At 37.9% G+C, this 27,606-nt stretch overlaps 2 protein-coding genes across 2 annotated transcripts; one reads left to right on the forward strand and one right to left on the reverse strand.

Moving 5' to 3' along the window:
- The first annotated feature begins 825 nt into the window (after positions 1 to 825).
- Positions 826 to 7,705, forward strand: LOC117784873 (dentin sialophosphoprotein). Its single transcript, XM_034622724.1, has 3 exons — positions 826 to 1,531; positions 5,689 to 5,830; positions 6,488 to 7,705. Exons 1-3 carry the CDS (start codon positions 1,491 to 1,493, stop codon positions 7,133 to 7,135), a joined length of 831 nt encoding a protein of 276 aa, XP_034478615.1. The 5' UTR covers positions 826 to 1,490; the 3' UTR covers positions 7,136 to 7,705.
- An 11,451-nt stretch (positions 7,706 to 19,156) lies between these two features.
- LOC117784858 lies at positions 19,157 to 27,190 on the reverse strand. Its single transcript, XM_034622707.1, has 8 exons — positions 27,109 to 27,190; positions 26,168 to 26,469; positions 23,813 to 24,821; positions 23,240 to 23,744; positions 22,776 to 23,183; positions 21,490 to 21,684; positions 20,828 to 21,429; positions 19,157 to 19,830 (listed from the first exon to the last, which is right to left on the reverse strand). The coding sequence occupies exons 2-8, from the start codon at positions 26,402 to 26,404 to the stop codon at positions 19,625 to 19,627; spliced, it is 3,162 nt and encodes a 1,053-aa protein (XP_034478598.1). The 5' UTR covers positions 26,405 to 26,469; positions 27,109 to 27,190; the 3' UTR covers positions 19,157 to 19,624.
- Between the last annotated feature and the right edge of the window lie 416 nt (positions 27,191 to 27,606).

The raw sequence follows: 27,606 nt of genomic DNA on the forward strand, positions 1-27,606 counted from the left end.
ACTAGTTGTCGGATTTTGGTGATCGAGGTAACAATCGACGCAAATTTTTAATAAGAAATTTTAATAAATACAAAATTTTACCAAACGGCCTCCCATTAGCTGCATTTATTAAAATTATTCCCCTCCCACTTACACCACTTACACAAGTTAGGACTAAGCCTTTCGATCGGTATATAACTCGGTAATCTTATCGGACAATCATAGCAAATTTTCCAAATTAGCTGTATATATTGCTAGTCGCCTTTCACACCCTTCGTGCTGCTTTCGTCACTAGCTTGGCTTATCTACTTAAAATATGTTATTTACGAAATAAAAATTCACCTGTTCATTATATTTATATTTCTAAAAACAGTCAAATTTAATGAACAATTTCTGTTTTACTTGTTTTAAGAACCAGAGACAAGAAAAATAAAAAAAAATACAAATATTTGTTTACAAGAGAAACTGTGTAGTATGTGTGACCCTTCACTTTGATAACATTACTGGAGAATGTTAAAAGTTTTCAGCATTTTCAGTTTTGATAATATATACTGGAGCTGATAATGTTTGAATTGCATCTTAAGCATTATAAATAAATAGTATTATAATAATTTTCGTGCCATTTTTTTAAATTGTCGACATCAAAATGAAATCAGTGTGCAAAAAGGGTCGTTCCCGAAAGTGATTCAGATTTGCTTAAACAAAATCTGAATCTGTTTCAGGAATACCCTAAATATGAAAATGGGCTTAAGTGCTAGAGCCAGACCTGCCAGCCCGTTTTTTGTTGCGACAAAAAACAAGTTGGCCGCACTGAGACTGCATTTGGAAATCAGCTGAGCCGTTTTCGGTCTTGCCATTTTGAAATCGAAACTCGTACGAAGCGGTCGTTCGTCGTGTCATCAGCGGTGCGTGTTTAGAATTTTGATATAAATAAAGCACTTAATAGATTTGAGCAGCAGCCCCAACCGTTGGAGTCATATCTAAATACCGTGTGTACATGAGGGAATATTTTGGCATAAAACGGCAGCTACATTTCAAAATCAACGCAAATCGTATTCGAGATCAATTAAAAGCAAACGTGTCAGCAGCAGCAGCTACTAAAAAAGCTAATACCGCTCGATTAACTAACAACCTGTAACAAAAGTCTGCAGATTTCGTAACAGCATCAAACATTTGCTTGCAGTCAGTCTTCGTTGTCGTCACGCAAAGAATACAAAACACAAGAAAATCAAAAATCAGCTGAAATCCCATACGCACACAGAAACTCTCAAACTCACAGAAGAGAAATAGAAACACACACACCCACACACACAGAGGCACAGGCAAACACGGACAGCGAGTGAAAGTGCGCGTGTATGTGTTATAAAATTAAAAGCAAAGAAATTTGTTGTATCAATTAACTTGCGGTGTCAGCATTTAAGTAAAAAAAAACCTAAAACGTCTGTAAGCCATTTTGGTAACAGACGCAACCCACATAAACCAAAACAACAAATACTAAAATTCAGCACACAATGAGCGGATACTCAGACCTCACCAAACTGGAGACTAGTCGGTAAGTGTAAGAGTGTGCAAAGCAGAAGCAGAGCAATAAAAGCGAATGATGATGATGGGGATGGGGAGTCTGTCTCTTGTTGTTAGTATTAGTGTGCGTCCAGTTTTGGGCTGGGCAAGCGCGAGTTTCTAGTTAAAATGGGTTTAAATTCAATTTAAATCAGTTGCTAAATTGTAAAAGCTGGTCGGGTAGTCACGGGTAGCGAGGGGGAACAACACACTCAATTTCGCTCACATCAATTACGTGCTCTCTCTCTCTGTGTGTTTTCTGTCTATGTGGCGCACCCCTTGGTCAGGCCACACGGCATTTTCTCTTTCGTTTGCACCGACAGAAGAAGAAAAAAACAAAAAAAAACACAACAAGCGAGATACAAAAAATTTATCGTATGATGCGGACAAGCATTCAAAACATGAAAGATGAAAAAAGGCAAAGGCAACGCTGCTGCCTAATATGACACAATCGGGCTATAGCTGTACATAAATATGTGTGTGTTCGTTTATGTGAGTATACTCATACATACACACTTACATTTAAGCTGGGATCGTGTGTTTACTTAAACTAAACTAATAATTCGTATACCTCGGTGACCACTCTCCCCACATTTACTTTGCTCGTTCGATCACTCGTGCATTTTATCGTACTGTGCCTAATCATTTATCAATAGTATTTCACACGATTACTCATCTGCCTCGCCATTATCGCAATGCGAAAGGTAAGACAAATAATTATGAGCCACACGCCCTGAAGACTGTAAAATCAAACAGTAGAAATAATGAAAACTAATCACAAATTCTGTGATTCACTTCAACTTGACTGATTGACGTATTCACATATGTACATACATACATACTTATGTATGTATACATACATATGTACATATACATACATTGGTGACGTTTTGTGTGCCATTGTGAATTTTGTATTAGTACAACAAAAGTTGCGGTGGCTTTGCCTTGAAATCGCTACGGCCCCGTAATACTCATGCCGTCTATATTCACAATTTTATTATATAGAATTTGAATTAGTCGCAGGCTAATTTGTCGATTATGTTGAGTTTACCAATGCGTTGAAGGTCAGTCAGGGGCAACAGAAACATCAAGAAATATAAAAACATTAAACAAATATTGGTCAATTGGCGTTCAAAAAAAGTGTTGCCTAACTTTGCAAATATTGCTAACAACAACAGCAATAACAACAAACGGGACAGCATGACTAGCGTCTCTTTATCTAACAATCGTACAGTTACAGCTTGCCATAGTTGCCTCTCACTCGCTCTCTACTTACCTCGCTACCTTCCCCCCTTCCGCACTCACTCATGAAATGTGCAGCTTTAAAAACATCACGCCACATGTTAAGAGAACCTACATAATTGCTTAAGAGAGTAAATGCGCGCTCACTCACTCACTCATTCTCTTGCCACGCCAAAATGGCATTGCCCCGCGACGTTGGGTCCACAAGAATCTGAAATCAGCCGATTTCTGTGTTGTATGCCGCGCAGCTGGTGCGCATGTCCAAACATGTTCGAACTGGAGCCGTGTCGCGTGCCTGACTTGGCCCACTTCACACAGGTGCTTCCAGGTGTGTCGCGGTTTAACGCTTGGCTATTTGGCGACAATAGAAACAAATAGACAATACACCTGATATCACAAAGATAATCACAAAGCTCGTCCCGTGCCGCTTTGCAATTGGTCGTTTCAGATGGCGTGTTCCGACCTGTTTCTGCTGCTGCCGCAGTCGCTGCCACAGTCGCTGCCTCTGCCGGTAACTTATTCTTGCAGCACAATTGATGTGGCAGCTTTGTTGTACAATTTACCGTTTCCCTAAGTGCAATTGCCACAAACACAAAAGGTCAATAACGTTGATCACCCTCAATTTAACGCCATCCCCTCTCTCCCTTCCCCGTCCCCACCCACTTTCCCCCTTTCCCCTCATCTCCTGCTGCTCTGGCGCGTGTCCAAGTTTTTGAGTCAGTCGAATGCGACATTTGCTAAAAATAAAGAAACGCCTGATTTTTTACTATGTAAACACTTCATTCATTAACGGGCTAGTTATGATAATGTGCGAAATGTGTGTGTCTGTGTGTGTGAATTAAACAGACTGATTACTAACAACTGATAAGATAACTGCGTGATTTGATTTTCATTGATTTTTTGATTTGCATAATTACTTGCAGGATACCCTGTAGAATAGTTTAAGAAAAACCGATGATGGGTGAATCAACTCAATAAATATGCAGGTTATTGAGTCTGAGCTTATTATTAAATACCCTATTTTATCAGTGGTTTTATTCCATAATCATATTTAAAATATACATTTGGCCAAGTTCAGTTATGCATATAAAACGTTTGTATAATCATTATTATTATCATTATACAATTGTCAGACAGTGGAGAATCTATCCCATAAATATGCATATAATTGACTGGTTGGCGAATCTTACATGTAGATTTACAATTGCGTCTCGAAATGTGCATGTTTATTCATTATATACCCTGTAAAACTATGAAGTGACTAAGACTCAAGAATTCCCGATTTCCCACACTAAGAATTGACAGAGATAAGATAATTGCTATTTGAAATTTTTTGCATGCGTGCTCGCACTTATACCCTGTACAACTGTAGTGTAGTTATTTTTGGTATTAATTAAATCAGCATTCAATTCAGTTGTCATTAAAATATATGGTGATAAAGTATACTTGAGGTTTTTAAATTATTTTGAAGGAGTACATATTTAAAAATTGAAGTTAGTCAAGCACTTACTACAGGGTATCTCCTAGTCGGAACTTTAGTAAAGTTTTTATTAAGACGTCGATTACTTTCAATTAAGTGTCGAGACACAAGAATGCATGAAAAGCTCTTACAATTACAGGGTATTTACTCCCTTTACCCATGGTCAGCGGAATAAAGCCTTGACACATGCCCGTACAGTGTACACTGTTTGTCCATTGACGATATCATTCACTGGCTGCATGGCATTTAGTCGGTCAGACAGACGACCGAGTGAATGAGAAGGGGAGTGAGAGAAAAGAGAGGAGAAGAGGGAGGGAGGGAGGTAGGTAGAGCACGCGGCACTCGCGTGTAGGAACTATCAATAGAAGTCTAGACGGTGGTTGGGCCACATACACTAAGTCAAGTAATTATTTTGACAAACAAATAAATGCCAATCCTTAATACTGCGAAAAAAATATCATAATATATTTGGTTAAATTAAATAAAAGTTGCTTATGATTTTTAAAACAAGTTAAAGAAATATAGAAACCAATTGGGTGTAACTATTTTAAGAAATTAAAATATTTTAATATTAATTTATTTGTCAAAGCAATTACTTGACGTACTGTATGCGCAGTCCAAATTTATCAATGCTTGAAATTCTTGTACACACAACAAGGGCGATCCCGCTGAGCGATCACGCGGCGAGCAGACGCAACGTCCTCCACTGTGACTGCGTCGTAATCTACAGTTCTCCTACCACTCGACACCCCTCCCCTCTCGAGTCCCCTCTCTGACCCGTCTGGCTAGAAGCTGTTGCAGTTATCAGAGACGCAACTTCAGTTCCAGACATTGGACTCTAGAGTCTAGACGACGCCAGACAACGTCTGCTGATATGCTGGTTATGAACTGAGAGACTTGCCGGCGACAGCGGGTTAATAGAGTTAAAAACTGTAGAAGGGAAAGAGGGTGAGGGGGAAAGGGGGGCTAATGGAGACGCTTGTATAACTTTCTCAAGCGCTCAGACACGTGGCTTGAGCCCAAGTAGAAACAAAGACTGAGACGGGCAACTGGACACACATCACACACACACACACACTCACAAAGACAAACGTTGTTCAGAAATAGAAATCTACGGACAGGTTGTTAGTCTCTATTTTTATACAAATCGAATTTGCGAGCGACGACGACGTCAGTCTTATTTGCATAGTTTGAAATCAATTGGTATTTATCATATTATGGCCAGGCCAACACGTTGTGGCTAAGATGATGTAGGAAATGTTAAGAAAAGAAGAACAAGTGGCAGACTTAACGACGACACGTTTTGTTTCTCAAATGAGGGAATTTCGAATGTGCTCTATTGTCTTAGCTTGGAGACTGGTTTTTTGGCCAAACAGCTGAATCAGTTAATTAAAGTTCTATTCTGTTTTTTGTGTTTTTCTTTTCAGGAACTGCCTGCGTCGCATTGCGCGCCACGATGAGCAGCAATTCTCCAAAGACAGCATCGTCAACGTAATGGAGAAGTTTGTGAAAACTGTCAACATTATGGATGACACTATACTGGTGCCATGCAGGCTCATGGATCGTCAGGTTGGTCCCGCATCTCAAACTCAATCTCAACCCCCCACCTTAATTCATTTCATGCTAGGGATACAAATCAAGAATGCCAACATCTATCATTTGTTATTGGAATACATTGAATTGTAACAATGTATAAGATTTAAACAACGATGTTTACCCAATGTTTTTATTTCTCATTAAAAATACTATTTTTATTTTACCATTAAAAATACCATTAAACATTTTTTCTGAAGAGCCCAAAATTAAATAGTTTGCAAAAAGTAATAAATGTTAAAAATCTAATTCGAAACTTACAAATACTTTTGCATTATGATAGATGCAATGTTTTCGAGTTCGGGAATACTCTTATTAGCAGTTGACATTTCATTAGTGTTCTTATCGGACTTAAAGTTATTCCCAAGTTCAAGGTTCAGAAGTTCAACCCAAATCATTATGTGAAAAAAACCAATTTTTGTGTGAAATACCATTTAGATTATTGCTTGCTGTCTTAATTGGTACTGCATTAAAATTTGTATCAATTGGGGAATTTAAATGTTTTCAAATTTCCTTCATTGTTTTCATACTTTCGACTTTCATGCGAATTTCATTGAAAAATATTTATATTTATGATAGAGCCAAGTCTAATCCCAATGCTATATATATTTTAATCTCTTTTAAATACAATAGATCGGTGATAGCACTGATATAATACCTGCCACGGGCAAGGATACAACCGCCAATCAGCTGACACAGAGCTCTAGTGCACACGGTAAACGTGGTGTATCACAGTCAAAGAATGTCCAAGACTTTCTCAATGCCTCCGAGCTGTTCAATCTCTACAATGTGCTCAATGCCCTGAAGAAAGACTTGCTCTGGACGGCCAATCAGGATGATGAGGTTAATGAGACGGAGGCTGAGTTGGAGGTGGAGCAACAACAACAACAACAGCAACGTCAACACACAACCAGCGGCAGCAGCAACAATAGCAACAGCAGCAGGGGGGTCAAGGGTCATGTGAGACGCACCTCAACCGCGTCCATGATGTCCACCACATCCGTGAGCAACATGAGCGATTCAGATTCAGATGTATCGAATGAGATCGATTCGGGTCTCGAGTCTGATGGCAACAAGAGCGATAATGCCCAGAGCAGCGATGGCAGCGATATTATCGATGCCTGCCAATCCAAGTCCAAATCCGCTGGCGGCGATAAGGCCACCGATTTGGCGAAACGTTGTAAAAGACATTTGAATGGTCTTTACCAGTGCCTGGAACAAATGACAGAGGCGGCCAACTATCTGACCGCCAGATACCAAAGTGATATTGGACCCGTCTAGTGGGAAATGTGAGGGGGGGGGGAAAACGGATTCAACTCGTATAACTCTATGTCTATGTCTACTATTATCTATATGCATATATATATATATATCTAACTCGGATGTGTTTAATCTATTCTATATGTGTATATATACATATAAATTCTTTTGATAAATTCGCAGGGCGGGTTATATAAATGATTGGGGATTGTATAGGTAATATTGATAATGCGATACGATTACGATAACGATAACTATATAATTGCGTTTAAGTCATTCGATAAAAAAAACATGTTCTTTCTATTCGTAATTTGTATTTTTGGGTTGACGGGTACAACAACATGGAAAAATGGAAAACGTAAGAAAAGCGCATCAATAGAAAAATTTCAAAAATGGAAAGATGAAAATCTGTGAAAAGAGGAGGGGCAGCTCGTAGTCTGTATATGTTTTTAAATATGTTTGTTAATGATATTGAGCAAAATAAAAATCAGAGCATTCCTTTAATACACACGCTGTCCCACAAACACACACACACACACATTTAGTATATACATTAGCAATGGGTGTGGCCTGGCCCCAGCCAAAATAAAAAGAGAAATTTATACTCAAGTCAATAGTTGACCCTACGGGTGGAAAGTCATAGTCAATACAACAACAACAGCAACAGTAACAAAATGATTATGTTATCTCCTAATTGTCCTTCAGTTGATTCACCTCGGTTTGTCATTTGATTAATTGTATATGTTAAATATGCTATATATTAGTTTATAGTTTATCTTATACAATAACAACAACATTAATGCTGTTTAGTTAAGTGTATAAACAATCAATAATAACAAATTCGAAATGTTAAACAACAAAATGTTCAAGTACAAGAAATATAATTTCGAAAAAAAAAAACAAAACCAACATGTAACTCCGTTAATGTTATTGTAATTGCCAATCCCAAAGCGACAGCAACAACAATATGTACATAAATGTATACACAGCAACATACACACATAAACACAACTCACACACATACACACGTATGTTGCTGTCGTGAAGAGAGAGGCGCAGACTTTCAACACAAACTGTTAACGTGAAATGAGAATTATTTATACATAAATAAATTTTATTTAGAAAATACAATACAACAAAAATGTGTATCAATCTTTTCTCTTTTTTTCCACACTTTTCCCTTGCTCTTTCTCTCTCTTCTTGTCTCTTTTTCAATTTGTTTATTTAACTAATTTCAGTTACGATAAAAAGCAATTATAATTATTGATCGTCCGCATGTTCGGTGCAAATTCCAATTGGGTCAAACAGTTGTCGGTTTTCAGCGGTGGCAATGACCATCAATAAACATTTGTTCTATACTTGTCAACTCGTAGATTACAACTACAGTCAACATTGGCTAAGATGTCCGTTTAAGCGTTTATGACTTTATTTACCTTTCGTTTGTCCGTGCAAAGTACACGACAAATCTTTTTTATTAGCAAATAAATTAATGTAATAAATATTAAGGGACTTTAAGCGTTGATAGATTGCAAGCACCCTTGATTTTTGAGCTCTATAGGGTATATTCTCACATATCTTAATTTGTTTACAAAACACACTCAATTATAGTTGAACTTTCGGTTTAAAAGTAAATGCAAGGAAAATAAAAGTGTTTAGACAAGTCTACTCGACTAGCAGATACACTGTAATCAGGTTTGAGCACATACTATACACTTAAAGGCTACAGATTGTAACTTTAGCTTTTTTAGGCAAAGTAACTAGTAATTTTTGGAAAATTATAGGGTATAATAACATTAAATTTAAATAAAAAGTTCAGTTGTTGGATGAAAGTGTATGGATGAAATGTGTACACTGCATTCTATTTGGCCATAGGGTATATGGTAAATGCTTTTGTCAGTATTGACTCAGACTAATGGTGCCACAAGCTACAGTAATTAGTTAACTGATTATCTAACTAAGCTAAAAGCTTTTGTAAAGAATGCTGGAGAGTGTAGTAATGAACATTTAACATTATAAATGATTTTCTTTATAGAATTTATATATTAACTTATTAAATTTGTCTATTGTAAGGGGATTTCACTGTCATGCCGAAACGGAAATTGAAAGAAGAAGCATTATCTGGCAAGTAGATAGAGTATATATGGGAATGTTTACTTGCTAAGAAATCGAACACTTTGATAAGAATTTCCTGAAAACTACGAAACTAGAATGAACTGCAAATGAAAGTTATTATTATAGAGAGAAGATTATAAATAAAATGGCTGCTGAATCATGGTAAACAAAACACAAAAGAGCTTTTGGCACTTGGAACATTTCCATTAAGAACACTTGCGGCTGTTTCAAGTGTTCTAAAGAAAGACCACGCCCACGCGACGAGTCTATTGCCAAGAGCCTAATCAAAGTCATTTAAAATGTACATATAGTATATATATGCTTATCGATCAGGCGATTCTATATACAAATACTTGGATAGTTGGGAATACCAACTGGGCTGAGTGCTATCTAGAGCATTTATATTGACACTTGAATTTTTGGGTTGTTGGACATGGCCAACAAGACTGGCCGTATCTCAGATAGACATAAGAACCATAACAATTTAATTAAGCCATGAACTTGTTTCGTGATTTAAAGACACTGTACTTGAGCGGTTTCAACGATTTCTGCCATTGACAGAGGAACGTGCAACAGCGTGCTGACTGTTATTATGGTCTTTTGGCCAAGAGAGACTTCTAGACGATGTACAATGTACAAAGTTGTATTGCTAAGAGTTCTGTCTACTATATTTAATTAACGCCTTTGAGCAAAATTAATTTCATTGAAAGGCTTCTTCCGTGTGAGAAAATAAATGACCAAAAATCAGCAGAAAAACAAACGAATAAAACTAGAACTGATTTCAATAATAATAATACTATAGAGTTGGGGGTCGGGGTCGGTGTCGGGGTCGGTGCTAACGCCGTTTGCAAATTGCGACAGATTCGATCGTTCGTTTATCATTAATATACGAGCGTATATATTTTTATCTATAGTCTATAAGTAAAAAAATATATTTTAGACAATGCGAGTCGAAACTTGTTATTGAATGCTATTCTAGCTATAGGCGGAAATTGATTTTGATTTTTGCTAAAATCAGCCGCTGACCGTTAGCCAGCTTCTTTAGACCCCAAATCGAAGCCGGAAATTGTCAGACCATATTTTTGATACGGACTTTTGTGGCGGCACATTAAAGTTATGATTTCATTCGGATTTTAGAGGCATCTTCAATTGTTAGAGCCTGTACTTTAAAAGTGAATAGTGAAGTTTTTTAAGTATGTGAAGTGGGATATGTGATCAGCATCAAAAACCTAGTCAATATAGAGTTTTCAAGCATTCGTATAAAGAGACTATATGAGCAAGATCCACCAAATTAAACTTTATTCTGCAGGCTTACTGATAACTGTAGGCTTAGTGAATCGAGTACACTTTCTGCTTGAGAAGTTTTCGTATTTGTAATTTTTTTATTATTTAGAAACATTTGAATTAATTTTATTTTCATTTTTTAAGTACAGGGTCTTTCGTGGTCGTATTTGCTTGGCTGTAACCTGTCCTACTAGTTTCATTTCCGTTTATTGACCCCTTTGTGCCTTGAATTGGACAAGATTTTGGTATAACCAGTCAGAATTGCGTTACAACCGACAGCTGATTAATGATACCGTCCATCAAGCAGATAATGAAATCGGAAATAATATAATATTAACATGTATCATTTTCAGTAACGATCTTTAAGTTAAGCTTCAACCTGTTTCTGCGGATTAAAATGAAGAAAGTTCACGCTGACTCAGCACTTTTGTGTAGATCGTAAAATTCAAGTTAAATAAAATAAGTATGTATGGTAATTACCACAAATATGCCCTCAATTTGTTATGGAAACAAACAGTGTACTGAAGAGGGAGGTAGGGGAGCGAGAGGAAGGGAGAGGGAGAGGAGAGTTTTGGGGGACTCACACGATCGCTGCAAGGTTAACAGTTAACCAAGGTCGGCAAATTCTTCATCAAGCACAGCTGTAGAATCGGAGAAGAAGACTGCACTCGGAAATGAATATTATCACGTGTGAATGTGAATGCAAGTTGTAATGTAAATGTGAATGTGAAATTCTCATCGTTGGAGCTTGCTAACAATGCGACAAAACAAAATAATACCCAAAAATAACCAATAAATAACCGAAACCAGTTGACAATCCGCAGCTCGACGGAAAGATACCCTTTGTGTGCAGCTGTAATATCCTTGTTAAAAAAAAAAAACAATAGTTTGTTATATAATGGAACTAATTGTTGGATTGCTCTAGTCATAGAGTTAGATTTCAGTTTGGGTAGCACACCGGTTTCAGAAACCCCAAAAGTTTGTATTAAAAATAATAATTATTTTTCTCAATTCCACTTTTTTTAAGACTTTAAAATAATTAAAGTTTTCCAACTTCTTAAAACTTGGAACTTAATATTGAGATTAAAGCTATAATAATATTACGGAGAGTATACTATAAAAATAAATGAAATTTATGTTATTATATTTTTTCAAAACCTAACTATTATTCCAATAACTAGTTTGGGTTCTAGTTTGAGGGGTAGACATTTTTAGAGGTTAATTTATGATCCGGTTAGGAGAGCGCAAAAGTCTGAATACATCGCACTTTTTATGGCAAAAAATCGTTAGTATTTGTTAAATGTGTTTATTTCTCAAGTAGTTGCTGGAAACTATTAACAATACAAAAATCGCACCATTTTCTTAAATGGTTAACGTACTTTGGAAAGTTAATATAAATTGTAACGTATTATCAATATTTTGTTAATTGGTATAATAGTTCGAAACGACTGTTAAAGTTCAGTTAAATTTTGTCATACTAAGAGAGTAAGAAACTCCCATTTGAATATATACCCTTTGTCGCATTTAACTACTGAGTATTTATATTAATACAAAATTAAATACGAAATATTTTGAATATTTCCGAATATCTGTGCATATCGAAAATACTTCCGTTGTATTTGACCCCAAGTCTTGAAAAAGCGTAACCCCTACGACATGGCGGAAGTGTGTCAAATAGATATAAAATATTAACAACAAACATAAACTTGTATTTAAGTATCCATAAACTATAATTACTGACTAATTATTTCCGTTAGACTTTTAGCCAACTGATCTAATGCCTTAGTGAAAAATATTCTTCCTGTTTGCCAAATTCACAGCTGTCCGTTTTTCATTCATTGATCATTGATCATTGATGATCGTTATGGTGAGTACAATGAGTATTCATGGGTTGTACCTGAGCAATAAGTTTTGGTTCTAGCCATAAACAAGATTAGAATTCCGCATTATGCTGTCATGAGTATTCAATGGGCCCCGCCCCCATCCATTTATGAATAATTAGAGTCTAGATACTACAGATAGAAAGAGAGAGGGTGAGGGAAGTACAAATGAATAGATGGATAAATACATAAACACATACAAATTCGTATGCTTCGATCTATCACGTTAGCAAACTTGGCACTTGAGCTACGTCTCCAGTTAACGTCTCTGGCTTTGGCTATATCTCTGGGTCTGGCTCTGTCTCTGTCTCTGGCTATTTCTCTGTCGCTGATGGGTTGGCGGCCAAGCGTTGGTTCATGGCTAGCGAGTAGTACAAAGTCCGAAAACTCGAAATTCCACACATACTCGTAAGGCAACCTACACATGAGTATTTATGTATCTACACGCTCTTACAAATCGCTAAATCATGACGACGACCAAGATGCCAATATATTCATTCACGAACATTCTGCGACAGTGCCCAGTGTATCCATATCAAAACAATAACAACAATACGAGTATTCACATCTACAGATTTCCTTATTTATGAGAAGGGCGTCTATACAGTTAGTCAAGTAAATGTCTTGACAAAATACAAGCTTACATATTTTATTTTACAAAAATTAAATAGCTTCCCTATTTATATTTAAATAAAGTAATGAGATCCGTATTAAAATTACAAAAAAAAAAAAACAAATTCTTAAACTTATTTTTGTCAAAACAATTTATTAACCAACTGTATCTTAAAAGCGAGTGCTTGAATCCGGATTTCGAAATATCGAACGCATTTCTGAAGTTCAAGCTTTCAGCTCAATGTGAAAAGAAAAAAAACGCTAATTGAGCACTCCAAGTTAATTAGCTTCACGGTGTAGTACCTACTTTAAAAATACAAAAGGAAATCCAAAAGAAACGACTAAAAAATGGCAAATGTGACGTCAGTAGGTTTCCCAGCATGGCATCTGATTCAGCAGCAGTCGAAGCACCTGACTGGACTCAATATCGATATCGATAAACCTCTTCGGTAGGCCGGTTCTCGAGTCTAGAGTCTAGACAACAACTCAGCAAGAAATGTCAGAAAACCCCGCAAAAAACCCAACACTAATTGGAGTTGTGGCAGCTACTGTCGTTGGCTTATAACACTTTGGACTTTGGACTTAGGATCTGTTTAGTGTGTAATTGTATATCTAGGGCATTATCGATCGCTTACGGATCAGAACCAGAATAACAGCTACGCAGCAACTTCAACAACGTCAACATCAGCATCAAATTTAATGACAATATTTTGCTCATTATTACATTCTTGCATGACGCTGCTGATAATACCCTTGCAGTGGGTATTCCAGTTTTGTTACGAAAAGCAGGACAGACCTTATTATTTATACTTATTATTATTATTTTTAAGCAATCTTGAATAAAATAAATTAATATTTCTGTTCCATTACTTATTATTTTCGGTTTCCAAATGGAACATAATCAATTCCATTTAAAAAAAGTTGTAGAATCGAAAATATTTTTAAAAGTAGACTAAATATATTGAGACCAGTTATTAGTTTATTTTTTTCTTATTTTTTAACTCATTACTCTCATAAAAAAAGCACATATTTTGCAATTGTTCTTGATTTGAAAAACAGGTCTTTTTAATGTATCTGTTTACTGCAGGCAGTAACCGTCCAGATAGGATCACTAAATTAAATCGCTGTTTTCTCAGAGGTTAGGTAATTGGTATTGTCTGAACTGATTTTTTAAAATTGGTTCATTATAGCTTATAGCTGCCTTAGGGGCGATCACTCGAAACTGAATAATAGGCTAACCAAGCGTATCCAATCTTCGACGTACCGGATTAAACTTTTCCTTCTTTGTGAATTTTATTTTGATTTTATTGCCAATTTCCAGACAGGTGATGCCTTTGGCTTAACCTCATTGAGAATAATTTGATGAAATTCAGCAAGCGTTGCAAAATAATGTTCAACATGAAAACCTAATGCGTAAATTAATTATTTCTAATGCGTATGTACATTTGGTTTTACCTCGAGAGAAGTAGCTGACGAAATCTTGAGAACTGGCCAGACATTAGGGGCCGGCCTGTGGACTGGCCGGCATATGTCCGACACACACACACACACAGATACACACACACTCGAGCACATTTGGGCGGTTGGGGGTCGCTTCAATGCTGACCATTGCATTGGGCATCGAAAATTTTTTGTTTATAAAACAAAAAATTGTTATTGTGGTCTTCGAAATCAAGACATTTGTAAATACAAATGTGTGTGTGAATGTAAAGCGTGTAGGCGCATATCACACATACAGTATGTCAAGTAATTGTTTTTACCAAAAAATCTATTCACATATTTGTTACTTAGTTTATTCCAATGAAATTTAACAAGTTTAACTATTACAAAAACCCTTAAACAACTTAACATAAAGAATTCAAATACACAAATATTGTAAATACAACTACTTGACTAACTGTATGTACATTTACATGCTTACAAGAAGAGGCGTCAAAGCTCACAAAGCGCAACAACAACAAAATCACAGCGAGTCATTGGACTAGTTTCACAACTGCCAAAACAACAGCGCAGCTCACTCCTCACCTCCCCTCCCCACCCCACCGCTCACCTATCACTCCGCTCTGTACATACGACCGCTCTGCCCGCCGCACCTGCTAAGCGCACAGCACACGGCGCAAGCGCAGCCGCTCGGTTTGAATCTGAATGCCAAGCGTTGGGTATGACCTTCATGCGTAGAAAAAAAACAGCAGAGCTGGCAGCGACGCGGACAGAAGCAGCGACAGCGACAGCAGCAGTAGCGGCAGCTGCGAGTGCGTTGAAGCCAACAGCTAAAGTATCAGTTTATGGTCAAAAAGCAACAATACAGCGAAAAGACGTTAAAAAACAACAACCAAAGCACAACAGAGAGACAACATGTCGGCGACAGACTGAAAAGCTTTCAAGTCAAGCGCATACATACATAAGTATTATGTACTGGAGCTTGAAAACGAAAGCTGCTTGTGCTGCTTTTGCTGCTGTGAACTGCGACGCCGACTTCGGCTGCGACAGCGACTGAGATTGCGTCGCATGCAAAAAAAAAAATTAGTACGAAAACTGCACTTAAAAGTGGTTGACGATAAACTTCGCTGTAACTATTTTAACAGTCAAACAAAAAATAATTCAATTTATCAAAAAGATTTTAAGCTAGCAAAATTTTTAAATTATAATATATGTTGATAGGACAATCTTTATTAATTAACCAACATTTGTTGAAAAAATTGGGGCGATCCCAGAAAATCGCAATTCCAATAGATATAAGTATTAATTGCTACGGTCTAAAATAAATAAAAAAAAGATATTAAAGTGTAGGGACAAAAAACATTTTTTTTTATTCATATATGTTTTAAATTCTTTTAGCTTTTTCAGAGGTGATCTATATAAATACTAGTTTAAACCTTATGTAACTAATTTTTTTAAAAATCGATAAAGGAATCAAAGAAAAACATAGTTTTCTTAATTAAAAAATTGATATCTCAAAAACTACGGCTTTTAATCGTAAACTGTGTAAAAATGAGTTACAGATATAAACCCGGAACAGGCCTGACTAACTTTCTGAAGATGTAAAGCATTCCAATATCGGCTTACGCCTTCTCGACTAATGACGACATTTGTGGGCGGACCTTAAGAAACCGCTAAAAAAAAGGCAAATTAAAAAATAAATGTTTTATCGGCCCGAAATAAAAAAAGGGGGTATCGTTCGTGTAATAGCCAAGATGCTAAAATTTGTTGCCTGGTTTAAACAGCACAGAATGGCCCAAAATGTTAATGCAAAGATTGGATGTTAAATCAAGCATTTACAGAATATAAATTTAATATGATTCAATAACCCAGAAGAGTCAATTTCACCTTTTATTTATTTAAGTATGAAGAAAGATTTAAAGTCGCGAATTATGTGGATATTGCGGAGACCACCATTCAATATCCGTATTCCAGGATGGGACGACCAACCAACATACATCAACTTGAGTATGAAATTTTAATTTACCATAAATCATTTACGCAATTTTATCTGTTCGAGCGTTTAATTAAGAATTTCAGGTCTGCTTCTCTCTCTATATCGGGATGATGAAAGTTTGCGCTGTTTAAAAACCTACAGTTGTAGCAGTAAAAGTCCAAAAATGTTGACTTTTTTCAACTTTAACTGTTTCTAACTGTTCAAAATAAATTGTTGCTTTGCTTCGACTTTTAAAAAATCTGAGTTCCAAGTAAAAGTTGAAAGAGAAAATGGAACAGGATGGCTTTTCCCATCCTGATTAAAAACTGATCGAATTTTGCTTCGACTTTGACTTCGACTTTAGATTTTTAAAATATTATTGGATATTTGTAAATTAAGTACATGAACTAATTTAAATACATTAACATTGTTTCTATTAGTGATTGATTAATACATATAGTGGTTAATAATTAATATACCCCTTTTCAACTCTATTGTAGATCAACAGATTATGCTTGGAATTCGACAGAGCTTTTCGATGCAGCCCTGCACACTCTCTGCGCTGCATTCGTCCCCCTCTCGCCATAGCCGGAGGTATTTTTTCGAACCAGTTTCGCATTCTCCATTCTCCTCATCCGCAGCAGATACATATGTACAATACATTCATAGGTCGGGCCTCCGTTGAAACACTCCAATTAAAGCTATTTTGTTGCTTTTATATCATACGTGTGCGTTCCTATACGATATACGATTGATATTCCAGTCGAGCATGTCTGCTACCTTCCCTTCTGCTCCTCTTCTGCCCCTCTCTGCCCACCATTTGCATAATTATCAACAAGTTGTTGCGTTCTGTCTGCTAATTTTCCACTGCGATGCTTTCTGCTGATTTTCAGAACATTTTTTTTTATATTAACCAAAAGAGAATATTACCGTCGGGCATAATAATGAACGAGATGGCGCCGATTACCTCTGGAATTTCCACTTGCAAATAACAACAGCATCCACAACGACGCTGGACTGTCAATCATTGCAAACAAAAGGCCATCAATCAAGCTAAATCAGGAAGACTCATGCTTATTTATTGTTGAACATAAATTGGTCCTTTATTAAATTTCGTGGTAGATACGTAAGTTGATACAAAGAAAGGAGATAAGAGGTCACTTATAACGGAGCCTCATAAGCTCAATCAAATGGAATGGAATAATGTTGAATAAAGAGATTGAAAAGGACATCTTAAAGCCCAAATGATTGGTTCGCTTTCTTTACAAGTCTTATCTCTTAGCTTATAAGCTCTACTGACATCTTCAGTTTCACAAAGTGTCGTCTACATACTTGGAGAAACTTGATACAGTCCTTTGATTAAGTTTAGTTCTACGTCAAAGTTTTTTCTTTATTTTAACCAGTCTTATTTATTTGTTCGACTCCACTAATAGATGATAGATATGTAAGTTTATTTCGGTAGTTGAGCGTTATTTGTAAATGTTTTTTATTATCAAAAAAAAGCTCGTTGGATTGTCTTAAGGTCGCATAGAAGGAAGCCCTTACTTAAGAGCATTATCTGAGATGAATGAATTAATTAGTAGTGCTGCCAAAGTCCCCAGTGAAATGGGTGTTGCGCATTGGTCGATAAACTACAGTTCGGCATTTTGTGGGATTCGCATAAATTTGGATGTTTTGATGTAGAAACTGTACTTTGGTTCTATCAACTTTGCAGTCAAGTGTCGCGCCTGGCTGAAACTCATTAGGTAAATGAATTGAAACCAGACACATTGACTACGTAAGTCGAAACTAAATGTAAGGTTTAATGAGTACAACTACGTGGGTTAATTTTTGGGATCAAGTAATACGAGAACGATAACTAGGTGTAATACTAAGTAGAAAAAAACTGAAATAAATTAGCTACATAATATACTTACTCCATATGCAGTTACTTTCATGTTTACACCGTAGCCCAACTGGTTTTCATTAACTTTATTATCACGTTACATTATTCGCTTACACGTAAATTACGAGCTTGTATAAGTATATGTGTAGGTTCTATAGCGTCTATATGCATAAATAATGAGCACACAACACAATTACATAATTAATTAATTAATTACAACCAATTTGGCTTTCTTATACCGAATTTTAAATCAGAATTAATTTTTACCAATACTCGTATAACAAATTCAAATTCAAGTTCATGATAATCCTTGAAGATTTATCGAGGAAAAAAACAGTTAAACAATTTGTATTCTACAAACAATTTGGCTAAACAATCTTTTTTTTGGATGGATATAATAATTGATTTTTTTTTACTTAAAATGCTACGTTTATAATTGTTATAATTGATGTAGATACTCGTATATATAAATATGTTTAGATTAAGTGAAATTCTACCAAGTCTAGTAATGAGATGAGATTTAGTTAATACTACGTTCATGCCATAAAACTATCATGAATAGCTCAACACCAAAATCGATATTTAGTTGGTTTTGAATCAATTCGTCGATTGAAAGTCGTATCATCTGATAACACCAAAGTTAAGTTGGCCATGCATGATCGATAGTCGATAAACGTAGTATAAATAATTATGATGATTGCGATATGTTCGATAAGTTCGATAAAACACATCTAAATAAGATAATGGAATAATAAACCTAAGAAGAATTTCAGCTATGGTTTTAATCGTGTCTGATTAAAGATGATATTTGGCCTAATATCGATAGTATATCATTATGTTGACTTTTTTCTATATAGTTTGCGGTGTTTTCAACACTCTTTTTGTCGACTTGGGGCTTTAGTAGAAACTTTTGTAAGTGAATCATTTTAATGTAGATGAAAAAACTATAAAACTATACTATTAAAACTAGAGTAACTTTTTGGCTGATCAATAAACAGAAATTAGTTAACTACTACGATTAAATAAATGCTATCAAAAACAATTTACTCACTACAATTACGATTATGTATTCCCATTAAATCTACGTATAAACGTATAACCTGCTGTCCTCCAGTCCATCAAAAGTTTCACTTAACTCTAGGCTCCTCTATTTAGTTATTGCACTCAATTTCTGTTTAGTCTGAGGGATGTTGGACTTGATTCCTGTTGGTCTTATGTGTCTAATTGATGATATTGTATAATGGATTGATGTATTGATGATCATTATAGGATTAATCGGCTGTCAGTCAGTGTTGAGCTCTTTTAATAATCGATACCTTAAGCTATTCCTCTGTTAGACCATTTAGCTGATAGCTCTGATGTTCCAGACTTCGCTTCAGATCCACAATGGTGCTAACTATAAGTTGCTGCTTGTTAGCACTATCTACAGTTACATCCTGCATGGAGCTTTTGGCAGAAACCGAAGCCAAGAGCTTCGATTGGTGACGTTTATTCGAATGCCCAATCGATTTTGGACGTTCACTCATATCTAGTCAGATGGAAGATTGGAATTGTGTTCATATTATATGCAATTTATTTGGCTAGGATAGTTTAGGATCGAAGACAATGGAATGTGATTGAAATTAATTAATAGGATACGATTGGATAGAAGCAAATGGATTAGGAAAGAATTGGGTAGGAGAGGGTAAAATTGGATGCAGAAGAATAAAATAGATCGTGAGAATAGAATGTATACGACAGGTTGAGTAGCAGGATAGACTTGGATGAGTAGGATAGGGTTACAATGGGATAGAATAAGTGAGATCAGGATATGTGAGGAAAGGACATGAAATTAAGAGATTGAGGAATTATATAATAGAATATAATAGAATAGGAGGATTTGATAAGAAGGGATAGAATATGAAAGCATGGAAAATGTATAGAACGAGTTAGAATTCGGAAGAATAGATTATGAAAGGGTATAATTGAAAGGAACATCCTGTACTAAAAAGGGATAGGAGAAATAAGGATATGATATAATAGGAATGGATATGAAAGAACTGATTAGGATAGGATAGGGTAGGATAGAATTGAATAAGAAAGGATAGAGAGCACAGCATACGATAGGGTACGAATACGACTCGATAGGATGGGTTTGGGTTAGAGAAGAATATATTAGGCTGAGAAAAAGTAGGATAAGTGAGGAAGGGATTGGAACAAATCGATTCAAGCCGAATGAAATAGAAGGGAGTTGGAAAATAGGAGGATGAGAAAGGGTAGTTTAAAAGGAAGGACCTTTCGTATTCCTTTCATTTCTATTCTACTCGTGAATAAAGTAAAGCTAAATAGGCTGGAATTGGACTGGACTGGATCGAATAGGATAGAGCAGGAAAAGATTGGATAGATTGAAAAGGTATTAATTAGAATACGATAGGATTAGATAGGAGAGGAGAGAAAAGATTAAGATGAAATAGGAAAGAAATGGGTTGGGATATATTAGGGTCACGGTAGAATTGGCTACGCCAAGATTAACAGGAAAGACTCACCCAACTCCAAGTCGAAGGTTTTTTTAATCCGCTCAAAGGAGCTGCTGCCCTTGTAGACCTTACGCTTCAGCGGCTCACTGTGTGGACAATAGAAGTTATTCTGGTTATCCGTCACATTGCGATTGTTGTAGTCCATGTTGTTGTAGGGTTGCTGCACTTTATGCTGCGGTGGCAAGTAGTTGTGATTCGCCATATCCTCCAGTTCCGAGTCACTGCCATTTGCTAGGATTTGCCGACGACTGCTCCTTGGACTTCCCTGAAGACGTCGTCCGTTTAGCTGCAGCTGTGGTGAAAGTGGTTTACGTGGTGGCAACTCTGGCGGTGCATTCTGATTCATAAAATTGGTCAGATGCGTCTTGCGTGGACTACATCTGCCCGTCTTGGGGCTGTTTGGAGGCGAAGCTCCGGCTGAAGTCTCAAATTTGAGGAGCTCGATGCGTTTGTTAATTGCCGCCGCCAACTCGTGCTCCAGTGGAGGCGTTGGTGGTGCTGGTGGTGCCTGCTTCTTGGACTCAACCTCGCTGTGCTTCAGCATTTCCACGCGTTTGTTGGCCAACGGATTGAGGCGACGTGGACTGGCGACGGGCGTGTCACGTGGAATGCTAACGCAAAGGAAGAGAAGTTGCTTGAGATGATTATGGTATGGAATGTGGTTAACGCACCTTTGCAGGCTGTTCTTCAAGGACTCGAGCAGCGATTCGGCTTCCATAATGAGCTGCTTGTACTTCATGTCCGCCTCCAGATCCGCCTTCATCAACGCCTTCTCGCTCTCCGCGATGGTCATAAAGTGCGGCTCATTGACGCTGCCAAAGATCAACGAATTCGAGCGATTCGACAACGGCGACGTCTTGTAGATCCTGTCAAGATTTAAACGGAGATTCAGTTGTGCCTGTTGAGCTAATACACTAACGCAACGGTGGGCATGGAATTTGCAATCGTGAGCACTACAACAACATCTACAACAAACCCAACTTCTGAAGTCATAAATTAAAGCAAAATGAACCCATTTATGGTTGTTGTTGGTTTCAAGGAACCAACAAAAATATACACTAAAAGAAATTATTATTAACCTTACTTTAAGAAACTTGCAAGTCGTACGCTAATCATGTGGTTAAAATCAAAACGCATGAAACCCAACTTTACTTTTTATACCCCGAGCCCATTGAAAATGGGCTAAAAAGGGTATAAAATGTATATATATTCTTGATCAGGATCAATAGCCGAGTCGATTGAGCCACGTCCGTCTGTCTGTCTGTCCGTCAGTTTGAACCCGTCGATCTCAGAGACCATAAGAGCTAGAGATTTCAAACTTGGTAAGTAGGTTCCTGGATACCGTACGCAGATAAAGTTTGTTTTTTTTTTATCGGACCTCTATATCGTATAGCTGCCATAGGAACGATAGATCGAAAATTAAGTTTTAGTATGAATAATTTCTTGGTTTTTTGAGATATCTCTACCTTATACAATATACCTCTGAGCTGGTAATTTACATTCTGACCAAATTTGGTTCAAATCGGACCACTGTATCATATTGCTACCATAGAGACGCTCAGTCGAAAGTCAAGTTTTTGTATGAAAAAGATTTTTGTTTTTTTGAGATATCTTAACCAAACTGATAAAATATGCACTTAGTTTAGTGTTACACATCCTGGCCAAATTTGGCTCAGATCGGTTTCCTATATCATATAGCTGCCATAGGGACAATCGGTCGAAAATCAACTTTTAGTATAGAGTACCTGGGCACAGGGTATCCTACTGTCGAGCGTGCCCGACTGTAGTCGCTCACTTGTTTACTCAGTGTAAAATACGCTACTGAAGTCATAAATATTAGCAAAATGAACTTTTTATGACAGTACGCGTCGCAGCCGAAACTCAAGCTTTATTTTACCGTTTTGAGTAACCTGAGTAGCGTGAGCAAGGGCTTGCCCACCGCTGCACTAATGCTTACCGCTCCTTTGGTCCCAAGAGCTGTCGTCGCAGGCAGACGGGCGTGCCACCGACGCTCCGACTACCTCGTGGCTCCCGTAAAGGCGAGTTGTCGATCTTTTCGCGATTCTCGCAACTCTTCTTGCGCGTCTTGAGGAATCGTTTGCGGCGACGCTGCTGTTCCTGTTGCTCTTGTTGATTTCGGCGACGGGAACGCGTCGAGGAGCGTCGCAGGATCTGGGGACTGGCATTGGGATAATACTGGCAGCTGCCCAGATTACGCTGCTGATCCTGACGCTCCAGCAGCACTTCCTGCATAGAGGAAGTGTCGATAAAATCAATGTCCAGCAGCTCATCAGTATCACACTCATCGCCCGCATCCTGTCCTGTATCCAGCTCCGAGGCACAGTCGGTGTGATCCGAGTCGCTGCTGCAAGTGGCTGAGAATTGAGCAACAACCACTTGAGTGGGGCAAGGACTTCTTACCTGAGTATGTCCGTCTCCTTCTCGTAGACATAGCTCTCGTCAAACTTGCCAATCATCTCGTTGAGTGTCGCCTCGTCATCGCTAACCATAAAGGCATCCACAACAGCGATTTCCACACCTACTCCCACTCCCACTTCCACTCCTATTCCTACCTGCTGCTCCACCAAGTGGCGCCGCTTGATGGTATGTGGTGCATGCAGATTTTCCACTTCAGTCGAGGACGACGACGACCCTTCCGAGGACTCAGACAACTTCTTAGGGGTTGTAATTGCCGATGTTGTTGTTGTTTTTGTTGCGGCTGCTTTAATAGGTGTGGTCTTGGTTGCTGTGTTGTTGTTTGGGCGCACTTCCAGCTCATTGCTTGACTTAATGCCTGAGGATGTGGTGGAGGTGGTGCTGGTGGCATCCAGCTCCAGCCTTCCCCCAGAAATTATCTGTGCACTGTGCTCGACGGTGCTATACCAGGGATTGGTCCGTATGCGAGGACGTTGTCTCGGCGAGGGTGCTGCAAGGGTGGTGGGTTAATAGGGTGGGTTAAGTGGTTTAATAACTCGCATTATACGCTTTACTCACATTCAAAGAGCTTACTGGCTCCTTGACAGGAACGCTGCAAGGCCAACGGACTGGGATTCGGCTCCAGGACATTGCCAAAGTTGCTCTTAGGCAGCGGATCCATTGGAGACATCTCCTCAATGCGATTAAGCCCGAACTTGTAGCGTTGCGCCTCGATGGCCAGCGAGTTGACGGACCGACTAGGGAAGTAATGAGTTCCGCTGCGCATGTTGATGTAGTACTCCGGAGCAGGAGGATTCGAGCTCAAGCTGCCGCTGACGGCGCAGGGCGAGGTGCCATCGGTGGAGTAGCCTGTGGAGTAGGCGCTCTCCGGCGAAGACAAGCTGTGTGGACGTGGACCAGGCATGAAGTTGCCACGTGGCAGACCTCGTGGTGTCCGCATGCGGTTGATCACTGCCGGCGGTGGCGGAGGTAGTGCCACAGTCAGATTCTCCACGGAGTCGCCCAGCTGAACGGCGGCCAGCTTGGAGGGCAAGAGTCGTCCGTAGTGCACATGCTGACTGTTATTCTGCCGGGATTGGCAGTGCAGCTTCTGTTGTCCCTCTTCCTCCTCGTAGACCAACTGCAGGCTGATCATATTCTCAGAGCTTGGACGCTGATAATCCTGAATCGGGGGCTGTGGACGCAGCAACAATGCGCCCACCTCCTCGTAATCCACCTCATCCTCGACTGGCGTCTGATAATCGTTGGCCACTTCAATGTGCTCCACTTTAAAGCTGGCCTGCTTGGCCGACGACTGCATCGATGGCTCTTTGGAGCCGGTAGACCAAGAAAGCGACGATATGGAGGAGGAGGAGCAGTTAACCCGCATCGGAGATTTGTCCGCACTGGAACTGCAGCTGTCCTTGCTGGGCACATTCAGCTGTTGTTGCTGCTGGAGCTGCTGCAGCGGAGGCAGCGACTGATGGCGTTGATAGCGATGTGGCGCATACAGCAAATTGTCCGACTTGGGTGAGGTTATGGTGTGCGTATCCTGATCCGGCGATTGCCAACCGTAACGGCTTGGAGTCTATAAAATGAAGGGAATTAAGGTGTGATTCCATTAGACAATTTGTTAAATTTTAAAAACATAGCAATGCTTGAAACTAGTTCTGAAACGAATCTTAGGAGACTATGGCGGCTCGGGTTTTAAGGGTTATGTTGCAAGCCCTTATAATTATTTACCGCTCGAACAGGATTTTAGAATCAATTCAGATAATTGAAATTTAGAAAATTTATGTAATCAATAAGTTGCTATTGCTTATTTCAATAACATGTAATTGAACAAAAAACCGTTTTCTTACACAAAGCTTCGGCCATGATGAAATTATATTTAATATAATTTCATATAATTTAATATAATTTCATCATGGCTTCGGCTAAGAAAAGAATAATAACTACATAGATTTCAAGCTTTGGTTACAATATCAAAAAATTTGAATTGAATCAAAAAAGATATTATACACTACAAGCTTTTTGATTATTTTTCTTGGCTATTTTACAAGTTTTTCATTATTATTAAGTGTAGGAGGAGATGCTTTTTTGTTAGCAGTTCAAAAACCAAACAAAAACAAAACTATATTAACAGATTTGTACATATGTACGTATTTGTTTGAGACAAAACTAACTTACATTTTAAGTGATTTTTTAATAAAAAGCAAAATGGTATGTCAGAAAACAACAAATATTTTTCGAAACGTGTACCGAAAGCGTACCGATAAAAACGTTTCTATTTTTGGTTTTTAAAAAATAATTTATTTTCGGTTACGTTTCCGGTACTCAAAATGAAACGGTTAATTTTGGTTAACGGCTCCGATATTATTCCCTGATTTATAATGCACAATCGCAAGGCTATTGACGAAAGCAGACAACAAATTAATAAAAACTATGATAAAAAATACTCATATTGTGTAAATCAAAGAAAAAAGTGAATAAACTTTTTAGTGGAAAAAGGATATTTTAGGTTTTCACTTTCGGCAAGATAAGTCGAAAGTAAAAATCTTTAGCCTGTTCTTATATCAATCTGGAAAAATTTTGCATATTGAATTCACATTGTGTTGGTGAATTTAAGTCCAATAAAATTATAAAATATAATTTTAAAATGTTTAGCGCAAATGCAACGTGAAAAAGGAAGTGAAAACCGGAACAGTCCTGATAGGCACTTTTATAAAGGTTGAAAAACTATGAAAAATTTATAATAATTGAGGAAATTAAATTATATTTTTGAACTAAAATTGAAATTGATCTGAAACTGGTCCGCCAATTGTACCAAGAGTATAGAATAATAGAACCAAATAGAGTTTAAGGCCTTGGATTAAATTTTGAATTATATATGTCTCATCTGTTTCTTGAAATTATATCATGGATGATACTTACATGGCATTGTATGGGCGACACCTCACGTCGTCGCACCGGACTGGCAATGCTGTGACTATGACTGCCACTGCCACTGGTTAACACTGGACTCGTTGTGGACTTCAGATTGCTGCTTTGGGGCAAGGTACCCGCTTTGCTACTGTTGCCACCATTTTCCGTCTGCTTGTGCTTGTTGTTCTTTTTGCGTGGACGCACAATGTGCGTTTCCATCCAGGAACGCAGCTTGGACCCAAACATTGTTATGACGTCCTTCTCTCTTTATCTCAAAGCAAGTAGTAATTGTATAAATGGACGGATTGTTTCTGCAAATGAAAGGTTCCATTTAAGTTTATGCATATCTCAAAATGCAATCCCATAATGTAGCTGGGACAATGCGAGGGCTCCAAACTGACTCCTGGGGCCACTTTGCCTTGATAAGAAAATCCATTTATGACAGCACAAAAGATGCTGAAGCTCAACGAGCGCCCATAAATGTATGCTATAGTTTATATACTCTTGCAGAGGGTATTATAATTTTGTTACGAATTGTGTAACATGTGTAAAAAGGCGTGACAAACTCTTATAACCTGAGTAGCTGTAGTAATGTCCAGCTGTTTATCCTTTCCAAATTAATCTCTTAGTTTTTAAGTTATCTTGAGAAAACTGGGTACAGGTCCATCATATGTCAGAACCTGCCGAATCCAATCATTTTCTACTGATCTTTTTTTTTTGCTTGAAACGTCTCAAGAAATCTTTCAGATTGTAGGGGTGTTGTCTTTTACATCCTGATCAAATTTGGTTAAAATCGGAACACTATTTTATATACATATACACGTATAGCTGCCTAGTTATCAAACCTCCGCAAGGGTATCAAAAACTTCGGCGTGCCAAAGGTATCTTTATTTTCGTGTTTGCAACTGTAAATTCGTTTGTGTGTGTGTTGGTATTTGATGCGAAATTACCTTATTCGCAAATGTCTGCTGCCTCATAATATCCTTTACGCCTGTTTTTATTGTGCGGCAACGAGATGAAAGGGCAGCTACTCACACACATATATAAAACTACTGTGCTATGAGTGTGTGAGTGTGTGTAAGCAGACAGCTTTTTATCTCTGTGTGTGTGTGAGTTTGTTTATTTTTTGTTGACGTTTTTCAGTCACACACATCTACAATTTCACTGCTTTGTGTGTGTGTGTGTGTGTGTGTGTGTGTGTTTGTTGGGGGTTGATTGTAAGCTGTATGAACGCCTATTGCCGCTTCAAGGACTCATCAGCTCCTGCTCCTGCTGAGTTACTCAACAGTGTTGGTGTGTGTGTGTGGGTGTGTGTGCGAGTGTGTGATTGTGTTGGGCTGTCTGTGTGTTTGCTATAACCCTCCCCTTTTGCGGTACGGAACGTAGCCTGGGTTGTAAATCCAAACGTAACTGTAAATTTTTATGTCAAGCTATTTTCGATTGTTGTT

The sequence above is a fragment of the Drosophila innubila genome (genome assembly GCF_004354385.1).
Source record: "Drosophila innubila isolate TH190305 chromosome 2R unlocalized genomic scaffold, UK_Dinn_1.0 1_C_2R, whole genome shotgun sequence".
Lineage (NCBI taxonomy): Eukaryota > Metazoa > Arthropoda > Insecta > Diptera > Drosophilidae > Drosophila > Drosophila innubila.

Excerpts from the sequence above, each read along its gene's own strand:
- LOC117784873 (XM_034622724.1), top strand. The coding sequence starts at position 1,491 with ATGAGCGGATACTCAGACCTCACCAAACTGGAGACTAGTCG. Across the intron at positions 1,532-5,688 it reads ACCAAACTGGAGACTAGTCG|GAACTGCCTGCGTCGCATTG; the intron begins GTAAGTGTAAGA and ends TTTTCTTTTCAG. Across the intron at positions 5,831-6,487 it reads GCAGGCTCATGGATCGTCAG|ATCGGTGATAGCACTGATAT; the intron begins GTTGGTCCCGCA and ends TAAATACAATAG.
- LOC117784858 (XM_034622707.1), bottom strand. The coding sequence starts at position 26,404 with ATGTTTGGGTCCAAGCTGCGTTCCTGGATGGAAACGCACATTGTGCGT. Across the intron at positions 21,685-22,775 it reads CTCTTGGGACCAAAGGAGCG|GATCTACAAGACGTCGCCGT; the intron begins GTAAGCATTAGT and ends AAATCTTGACAG. Across the intron at positions 21,430-21,489 it reads TTGAAGAACAGCCTGCAAAG|CATTCCACGTGACACGCCCG; the intron begins GTGCGTTAACCA and ends CCTTTGCGTTAG.